Source organism: Hyaena hyaena, unplaced genomic scaffold (assembly GCF_003009895.1).
Source record: "Hyaena hyaena isolate Hyena2069 unplaced genomic scaffold, ASM300989v1 scaffold_639, whole genome shotgun sequence".
Classification (NCBI taxonomy): Eukaryota; Metazoa; Chordata; class Mammalia; order Carnivora; family Hyaenidae; genus Hyaena; species Hyaena hyaena.
The window spans coordinates 1,047,524-1,058,571 of NW_024081271.1; the positions used below are offsets into that span (position 1 = coordinate 1,047,524).

The 11,048-nt window shown below is 36.0% G+C and overlaps 1 protein-coding gene across 1 annotated transcript in view; it reads right to left on the bottom strand.

Moving 5' to 3' along the window:
• NPAS3 (neuronal PAS domain protein 3) overlaps positions 1–8,422 on the bottom strand; it is a gene marked incomplete at its 5' end in the record, with an annotated part of 443,219 nt that extends 434,797 nt beyond the window's left edge. Inside the window, one exon of the mRNA XM_039216556.1 lies at positions 8,346–8,422. Coding sequence (XP_039072487.1) covers positions 8,346–8,422 — 77 coding nt within the window. The remainder of the gene's footprint in view (positions 1–8,345) is intronic.
• Between the last annotated feature and the right edge of the window lie 2,626 nt (positions 8,423–11,048).

Here is an 11,048-nt window from a genome sequence, read left to right on the forward strand (position 1 = left end):
CCCTCACTGTTGGCACTAGTTCTAGTCACATAGCAAAACCCCACATCTTTCCTCCTCAGTAAGTTACCTCAAACCCCTCCCCTCCCCCACACCTCCCATACTACTTCTCAGTGAATGACGCCTTTTGTCTATTTTGCAAATCAAAGTTATCAAAGTATGTGAAAACCTGAGTATATGTATGTACCTGTTTTACAGATACACATACCATCATGAAAATCCTAGGAAGTTCTTCCTTCTGTTCTTGATGTGGAAAGGTAACCTTTCTGGCATTACAGGTGATAGATTTGTGCAACATGTAGGAGGAGAATCATAATTGCACTTCAATGTCGCCTCAACATAATTTGTAGCAATGGATGATGACTGCTTTTACCTTTTGGTTCTCCTGGACTTCTGACTGGCTGTTTATTTCCACTTTTCTAAGCAAATCAAGGCGACTGTACAGTATGATGAGAAGAATAATGGCATATCCCATTTTGGCTTAAAGGAAATGTTGATTTCCTGGAGTCCCTTTATGAACTCTACTTTTTCTAGGTCCTTCTAAATTGCTAATGGATTATTCTGACAACTCCTTTGGTTGTTCTGAGAATGATCATTCTCAAGGTAAAAATATATTCTTACTACCAAATTAAAAATTTTTACTGTTAACTAGTATATACTCCTAAATATAAATATCATTTATGTAAACAGATATTTGACATTATGTTCAAGGGAAATAGTTATCTTGTTTTTAACCTGAGAGGATTTTATTAATAATGCGCCTGTATTCCTGTATTCATAATGATACTGATAAGTATTAACATTTTCCCTCAAATCCTTGGGTATTATTCTGGACTACCCAACATACAGACAAATATCAGCAGACACTTCAACACATTCTATATATCAGTTTTCTCGATTAAACACTTTTAACTGTACTTTCTCATTCAATCCTCACAACATGCCTGTCATTTACTACTATATATGATTCTCTCCATTTAAAAACATGAAGAAATTGAAGCTTAGAGAGGGCAAGAGACAGTTCTAGGTCTACACAATGACTAAGTGGCCGAATTGGGATGTGGACTTGAGTTAGCTGGATGCCAAAATCCATGCAATAAAAGAATCCACCATATTCTGTCCTGCATCTAGAGGATATGGAGAGAAACTGACCTGGGAACACAGAGGTGAGATGAAGTCCTACCTCTGGGGTTAACTGCAATTTTGGTAAGAACTTTTTTTTATTTGCTCATTTATTCAACAGGTATTTCTTAAGCATCTATTATATGAAAGACTGAAATTTAACACTTGAAATATTTTACTATTACCACTTGTTCTGGCCCACCTCTGAAGGATACAGGAAGCGTATCCTACATTTAATGGAATTTGACCTTTTTAGAGAAAAGTTTCATGAGTTATTTTTCCAAAGCGTGGCATATCAAGAACCCTAATGCTATATATATATATGATATATATATATCTTATATACATATATCTTATTTATATATGTATATCTTATTTGTATATATACATCATATATATACATCTTATATATACACATCTTATACACCTTCCTATATATATATATAACACACATATATATATATATATATATATATAAACACACACACATAAAGGCTATATATGTATATGAGTTAAAGCAGCAATTATCTTTTTAAGGACAGATTTTAAACTTTCACAACCATAAAATATTTTCTCACAACAATCATGAACATGATTTTACATGACTTGTTAATTTTGAATAAATCATACTTTTCCCTTAAAATTCAATGCTAAGGCAATACAGTAATGTGAAATGTGAAATGGTTTGGCCATCAACTTCCACATGCTTTAGTTTTTCAATTCTGTGAGGAGGGATTTTGATAAAACATACATTCTTTGGTTGATGTGAAGACCCGTGAGCTAATCCTTGGCAAACCACACTGAGATTCTCCAATGAAACCAATTTCCTAAGTATAAAACATTAATCTAGACAGAAAATACATGTGAGGTACAGAGCGACGCCTTCTGCTTCATCACAGCCCAGCATCTTCAAGGACATGTACATTGCAGGTAGGAGACCCAGATGACTTCTCTAACATTCATTTGTCAAATTAGATAAAGGACATAGACATTTCTTATACAAACTCTCTCTCAAAAGTTATGATTCATTCACCTACATATTTCAGTTTAAACTCAGGTCAGTTTCTAATAGAAGCTGTGAATTAGCTTCCAACATTAAAAACATTTTCCTATCAATGCTGATACCTTATATGAGGTAAGGAAGGGAGATGGGTGAACAATAGAGTAAAGAAATTTCTACTTCTCTTTCTTTTCTTTTTAAATAAAAACACTGTAAACCTTACTTGCAATTGTTTTATAGCTCAATTGATAAGGTGTGTTCCTTTTTTTTTTGTTCAAGAAAAATTAAAAGCAACTAATTTAAATATGCAAAATTATCTTGAGTTGTTCATACAAGTGAACTTAAAAGCCGTGCAACACAGGAAAATTAAGTAATTATGCCTCCAAGTTATTTACTGCAATTAAGCTCATTTATCATATGCAAATTAGTGCAAACTGGTCTCATTAGTTACTAAATTACTCAATATGAGCTGAACAATGTAGCACTCCAGTTTGTAATGAAAAATCCCTGTAGAGGCAAGCAGTATCAATTAAGCTAATTTGCATATGCAAATATATTCACTAACTTTCTCTTTTTCTATATTTAGTTTTACATTTTCTTACCATTCTGGATCACAGGGAGACCAAAGGGTCGCTCACCTTTCTCTCCTTCTTTGATCACAGCTAAAGAATACCTCTATTATTTGAACTGATTGTATTTTATTTTAGCACTGATATCCAGCAGGATGCCACTTTGTCAACAAGGGCCAGAAGTAAGAACATGCAACTTCTTAGAGATAATCATTTCTTTTATAAGTTTGAAGAAAATAATAAATAAGGCTGAAATCCCAATTCATCAATAAAGTGGAAAACAGACTTGAACATTACTACTCTCTTTCATCGATGTTTTAAAAACATTGCCATCAAACGTAAAATCAACGTTGGCTTGGCTAGGCAGCTTCTTAAATAAAATAATTTGGATCTTTGTACGAGTCAGCTTTGGAGCTGCTTTAAGTATTATTCACTTTGCTTTGTCCAGATGTTTGAATTGTACTACTCAGCCTTTTAATATTCTCTTGCCCGATGAGATTCAAGGAGATGCTGGATACCAATATACTTGGCATTCTCTACCTCTAGCCTCAACGTTGTTTGAAGTAGCTTCCTCTGTCTATACAGCTCATCTCTAAGGAATCGATTTCTTAGTCTTCTACAACCGAACAGGCCTCAGAGATCAGAGCAGGACTGTGTCTAGAAATACGTGAATAATAACAAAGATATAAAACATCACAAGATATTATTTATTTTGTTTTTCTTATTATACCAGCCGCAAATTTTTAAATATTTCTGGTAGGGAACCTAAGTGTTTTCCTCTAATAATAATGCTGCAGGACCAAAATAGTATGCAGACAAACTAGTCAGGATCCTAGGATATGTCCCTAACCAATCTTCACAATGTGATTAATAATGGAAACACAGAAATTTCATTAGAAACCTTGACCTTATTTTTTCCCCAAATATGATCCCAAACAGCATTAAAAACAAAACAAAACACTAGGCTCTTTTTTTTTTTTTAAACCTAAGATATGACTGTACTCTGTATAATATGCTGAGATGTTGAGGGAAAGAAAAGCCTCATGATTAAAATCTGACATTTCATTGAGGTCTCTGGTGCCGTCCATCTCACCCACACAAATCTCTGACTGCTTTTCCTCTCCAGTAGAAAAATAGCTACATTTGACTTTTCTTCCTCCCCGCCATTTTAGGTAAATATATACCTTAACTCAACTGTCCTGCTAAGGTAATGGCCAGACCTATGGCCTTCTTCTACAAGAAGATTCTTCTACCAATAAATGAACCTTCCAAAAACACTCTCCTAGTTTTCCTGGGGAAGATAGGCAGTCACACAACCATTCTGCCCACCTTTTCTGATTCACCAGCAGTCAGAGAAATTCTGGTGTTATAATCCAACAATGTTTTTGTGGTTGTCCTTTGGTCTCCCAAGGGAGACCTGTCCACAGGATCCTCTGCCAGCTTGGGGCTTGAATGTTGTACGAGCAATGCAAAATTTCTTAATGTCCAGAAATATTGCAGGGTCAATGACACAGGTATGGGAAGGTTCATGGAACACAGCCAAGTGCAAACTGACACATTGTATCATGCTTCCACCACTACCTCTCCTTAGGGCATTTCTTAAAGAATATTCTTTTTATTCCCCCAAGACAGCTTAAATAAAAAAACATGTGGGTACTTACTAGGATTGTATTCATCTAGCTCACAAAATTTCACTACTTTTAATATCCACAACTAGTTACGGCTAAAAACCATTCCTTACTCACTTTCTAAGTATGTAATAGGTGCTAGCACTGATCTGTATTGCACAAAGTAGTATAACATATACGTCTCTCTCTGTGGTTCACCATAATATGCTGACAATGAATACAAACACGAACCTTAAAATCTTCCATATACAAGGTTTGATGTGATTGTTTTAACACCTGTGAGGTGAGTAAAGCAGCATGACTATGGAATATGCAAAAACAATACTGCAATTTTATATAACCATTATGTAAGCATTATTTACAGAAAGAAAAAACACTTAAAACCGTCTGCTAAGGGCATGCAAGTAATTAAAGCACTCCATTCATAAATCTGCACCTAAGGGAAAGTCATTCCACTAGTTAATTTTATGAGTTACAAAGATGGTATTTGTTACTATTTTGTGTTTCATTAACTCTGATAAGAAAATATGAATATTCTATCTGATCTCTAAATTGGGAAAGTAAAAGTAAATATCACTCATATTTTTTGGTATTAAGGAAATCATGAAGTGGGAATAACAATGCCCTAAGAGAGCTTTTAAAGCAAGAACCAAATGGCTGTTTCATCACATATACTATATTCAGGAAAGATCCCACATAATGACCTGAAATTCTTGAATTTTTTTTTCTTGGCTTCTCACAAAAAGCACAGTTCCTAATCTTGACCCTTTGCCCTTCTGCTCCTCATCTGATTGATAAAAGTCAAAGAACAAAGTGAGCTAAAATGACTTGACTCAGGCTCAATACATACACTCCACAGCCCTGCAGGTGCAAGGCTGGCATCACCTGAATCCTCAGCTCTCTTACAGAAGATCCCTCTGCCTTGAAATTCATTCCTGAAACAGCTATAGGTTCACTGGGCCAGTAGTACTGGTCACAGTCATTATGCAAACTTCCACGTGAATGATGTCAATGGCAGCCCCATGGCTGCATGGGGCACAGCCCAGGCGATGACCTTGCCTCCATACACCAGAAGTAGAACAGTAAGTTGGAAAATAACATCGCAACAGTTGATTTTATCTTAATAAAATCACCATTAAGTTAAATGTTCCCCACCTCAGCAGAAAATAAGTCAAATTTTAGAGGATACACCAAATTTTTAAATATTTTCCTTAGAGAATACATAGCTAATAAGATATATGTAGCAAAAACACATATTGCAGTTTGCAGAATTGGTGAAGCAAAACTTAATGGGTCTATCTTCATCCCTCGCCCCCAACTCTACACCAAGGCATCCTTAGCCCACCCTCCCATGAAACACCATTGGGGACACAGGCAGCAGGAAAGGGTGGCACTTGGTATAGAGAAATCACAGGCATTTTCTGAGCCGTACCCTGGTGTTCTGAATTGACCTCCACCTCCAGATCCACAGTTCCCAGGCTCACCTCGTTGACACATATTTTTATCAGATGTTTGCTAGTGAAGGAAAGGGAGGAAAGAGGGAAGAAAGAATTCATCCCTGTTCTCGTCAGTCAACCAGATTTCACCATGAACCCTCCTGAAGGAGAATATGGAAATCATCTTATATTTGCAGACCCAGTGAGATATTGTTGAACGTGGTACTGACAAAGGTCTATGGGCTCAACAGTCCCCTGCAAGGAGGGACGAAAACTAAGACAACTTAGAGAACAATGTTCTTGTTACTACTACCTCCCAACCCCTTCCCACCCACGCTTCTAATATTTCATTTAAAGGAATACATACAGCTTTTCCAACTCCCTAAGTACTGGTGTTAGAATCAAATGATACGAAATTCTAGTTTCTATGACAATTTCAAAATTATCTACTGTGACTGCACTTGTGGGCCTTTCTTGAAAGCATCCCTACCAAGACATTTATACTTCCCCTTGGAGCCAAAGACTTTGAACATATTCCAAATGTGGACAGCCCTATTTAGTTTTCTTGAATGGAGGCGATTTTTTTTTTCATCCCTTTCCCTCTTCTACATTCTGCAGCCACACAGAATAGCTAAGCCTTTTTTCACATGAGGTCTCCAAATAGAGAGGACATTAATATCCCTTTTAAATCATGTCTTTTCCAAGCTAAACGTCACCTTCATCTACTCCTCATGTAACATAATTTCTAGTTCATGCACCAGTCTGGTTATTCTATTCCAAATGACACTCAGTTGTCTATATTTTTCTTAAAGCATGTTGTCTAAGTTGGGTTTGACCAATCCAAAGAGCAGAAGAGCTTTGCAGCTTCGTTCTAGGTCCTTTACTCTCTCAATGATACCAACTATTGAACTGACATTCAGGACAACCATTATATATCATATTTATATTAAGCTTATACTAAACTTCTAAGGTTTGTGTTTTAAATTAGTTTTTAATTCTTGCAGCTCCTAAATCACACTTCCTTAAAGACTCTGGACTCTATTTAAGAATGAATGAGAGAATAATAATCTGGGGCTACTGTTTAAATCATTTCTTTCACTAAGTCTTATGCACTGATTGCTTCAGAATATAAACAGAAGTCATCCTGAATTACATCAGAATCTACCAATGTATACAGCATGGCTCATACAAAACTTATCAAGGAGATTCCCAACAAAATATGTTCCGGAAAAAAGGAAATAAAAATTTGAAGATCTAGAAAGAAATAGCCTTTCTGTATCCCTAAAACCAATCTACCAGAAAGGAACTAGAAATGTTGTGTACGTGATAGAATAGCAAATCCCAAGGTGTACTTCAATAAATATTAATTACATAGGAACTTAACAGATATTAGTGGAGACATGTCAAATATCAGAATAAACAAAAAGAAAAGACAAAGTAAGATTTTCAGGGACTTAAATTTGCAAATGTAAATTGTGACATCTCAGACCTAATGAAACATCAAGATCATCTCAAAAGGTTGTTAAAAATAATAAATTTCTGGACCTCACCCTGAAGCTTCTGATCTAGTAAGAATATGTCCTTCAAACAAGTGTCTCAATTGATTCTGAAGCTGTTAGTCAATGAGCCACCTCAGAGAGTCACTAAGATTTGACCAGGGAAAATCCGATGCTAACAGTTTTCCTGGGTGCATATGCTCAGAAATAAGATGCTAAGATCCAACGAAAAGCATAACCAGTTTTTTCAAACAAGATGCCTTAATATCCCAAACATGTCTCTTTTTCTGATCCTATATTAAAAATCTATATTAAAAACGTAAAACTATGTAAGTTAAAAAAAGCAATCTTTGGCCATATCAACATTTCTCTTGGAAGCAGAAACACTGTAGAACAGTTATCCTTGGGTGTGTTGAACTCATGGCAAAATCTTAAGAAAATTCTTTTTGGAGTAAGCAAGATGCTGAGTTTGGGATGTATCTTATCCAGGACTAAATAACTGTAGTTCTATCCTAGTACCCCTCACATTTTCTTGTTGTGGAATTCACTGGCCAAATAAGTCAGTATTATTTGTCTCCTTTTACTTAAAAATGTACTTTAAAATTTCATTCTGAAAAAGCTTATAAGTCGGGGAGGCAAACGTGAAGATTGAAAGTGCTTATGAATACAAACTCAAGCAAAGAACAACTGAAATTTGGCAACACATAAAAATGCCACATTACTGTCACAACAAAATTTTGCTCTTCCAAAAACAATATATATAGCTCCAAAGACACACACATATATCCACTTACAAATGCAGCACACACACAATCATTCTGGGAACAGCCAGCTACTATACATTGCACATAAAGTGAATAGTGCAATTTATTTCAATTATTACAGCACAAATAATACTTGCCCTCCCTTTCTCATTAATATTCTCTCAAGAGATGGCTTTCTAAAAAGAAAAAAATAAATTCATGAGAATTTCATAGTTCCAAAATAAAACAATAGTCATATACACAGCTGACATCTAAAAATACATTTTAAATAAAGACTAAACATATGGGTTTTTCTTAGTAAAATATAAGTAAGGTTCTTTCTCTTTTAGTTACCTGCAAAATGTGACTTCCCAAATGTGCTTCAAATACTTCAATGGCCAGTGCACTGGGGCTTCTCCTTCGTTGTGCACCTATAACTTATAAAAAAACAAAGTAGGAGAAAAAGAAAGAAAAAAGAAGAAGGAAAAAAAAAGTTAAGTTGGAGCTCTGATTCACACCTTTAACTTAATTTCTAATTATATCACTAGATGGTTACTATACGAAACAGATCTGCAAGAAACCCAGCCCAGTGGTAATTTCAATTGTGTGTTGCATGAGGGAAAACAGAGACTAGGCTTAATTTTCAACTCAGAATATTAATTTCTGCAAACACTAAAAACTACGTTCAGACTTTTGTTCTTTTAAAATTTCATTTTGAACTGTGTTTCCTACACTGGAGGACATTTACACATTCCTTTAAAACAAATGAGTAAACGGTTTTCCTTCAAATTTAAGGACTGCCATTTTTAAAGCATACGTCTTCCCCACCCCCTGCACCACCTCCCCAGAGACCTTAACTTTTCATATCTTCTAGGCTAGGAAAAAGCGAACAAAAAATGTATTATGTTCTATTGCAATAACTTTATCACAATTTAATAAGCACAACATGTCAGGTAAGAGATTCCCATTAGTGACTGTTTGCACTAGCGTTAAATGTCTCAGGATGGCTGGATCGCATATTTACCCAACACTCATGTGTAACTATTCCTACAGTACCTACGTGAAGCCCAGGTGGACTCCTGCTCTCACGTGCCTCACCAGGTCAGTGACTGGTTTCTTATCTGAATACTTGGGTTCTCCTACTAACTTCTAGTGGGGACTTCCCTTCCTGCATGCCCTCCATGTGTCTGCTGATACCTGCACTCAACATGCCCCCACTAATCCTCAACAAAGGGGAGCTTAATGCAGGATATTTGTCAGATCCAGCATCAAGGGTCTTTCCTTCGTGATTTTTTTTGCATGAGGTCACTATGTGCTTTCAAATCTGTTCTGGGTATTTTTTCTTTTCTCTTCTTTCTTTCTTTTTTAAGTTCTAACATAAAACTCTGCTTCACCGTAATTTCTCAAGGATATATTTAGATCTTTCCTTATTTCCAACAATCCATCAAGTGTTCCTGCTTTTCTTGAAAATGTTACTACAAACCTCTACCTTCCTCAAACCTACACACTATGAATTGAAAAAAAAATCCCCACCTTCTTACTTGTAAAAACACTTTCAGCTAGTTGACAAGAAAATTCCAGCAAAATGCTGCTGGGATAATTCTGCTTCATTTCAGTTACTAAGTCAGTCAGTTGGATCCATAGCTTAGTAGGGATTATAATATAAATGTACTTATGATTATTGTGCTGTGCAGAAGTAGGCAGTTTACCCCTGCAATTGTGAGTTAGTGTCTGAAAGGCACTTTGAAAATAGCATGGGTGTTAAGTATCATTATGACTGGCAAGAGGAAAGAAAGGGGGCATTTTTTTTTCAATGGGAAAATTTATAAAATATAATTGAAGAGTGATTATTATCAAAGAATATTCCAGCTGGAAGGGATCTTAGAAATCTCTATTCCAACTTCCTCATTTGCTTCAGAAGCAAAACACACAATAATTTTAAAATAGAAAACTCAGTTTTCTATCCTAACGTTAATCTTTACTATAAGTATAGACTTGGAATTTTTAAAAATTTAATATTCAGATATATTTAAGACACTACTACTGTGTGTGTATGTGCACATTTCTGATTAAATTCCTATTCTAACATGCACATTACTCCCTTCAAAATTCCTTTGGCATTTTTGATAATGCAGCTGTCTTGCTGAATACTGTTTTCAGTTTCTAGAGTGTTAATTGCACATTATGGTAGCTTGGTGTGAATGATCCCACATGAATAAAATCTGCAGTCTTTTTTTTTTTTTTTTAAGATTGTTGGGGGGAGCTTCTGGGAGAGAGGGGGGTTGAAAAACTTCAAGTGTCCACTATCTTTTTGAGGCAGTAATTAGGATCCAGAAAGCTCCTTATTAATAATAGTTCATAATATATGGGCATTTTAGGACTTCCAATGATCAAGTTCGAAATAAACCACTGCACTTCGCAGAAGAAATGGGCTGGTGTGAGAGAACATAGACTGTTCTACAAAAAGCTGGCTTCAGAAGAAGGCCAGGAGATCAAAAACCACCAACCCACAGAGGACCCTAGAGCATGACAGCAAATATAAGGAGAGGCTTATTTATGAGGAGGCCCAGGAAGCATGCTCCAGTAACAACAGATGGCAGCCCAACTGCCTTCTGGAAGGATAGGGACATTGACTTTAGTGACGTGCTGCAGGGGTTATTCAAGCCTGGCCATCGATGGACTTTCTTTTCCTGCCTTTTCTTCACTCAGGGCTCAGGCTATTCTCTAAGTAAATGCTGCAAATGCATAAATAATAAGGAATTTTATTTAAAAAATTATTAGATGGCCTGGGGGCCCCACATGTCTTCATCAGGTCTTACATCCATGAGCCCTACCTGCAAGGTTATTCTTCTTTGTTCCTCAGATCCTCTAGAAACAGATGTGTGCGTTCCAGTACATGCTAGCATCACACACAAGTATCTTATAAGTGGTTTCATGCTATTCTATCCACTGGCATTTTTATGGCACTGGAACTTCTCTTGATTTATATGTTTTGCACTTATGCAGGTGATGTGGGGCTGTAATGACAGTTCCTAATTTTACAACCAACATAAATAT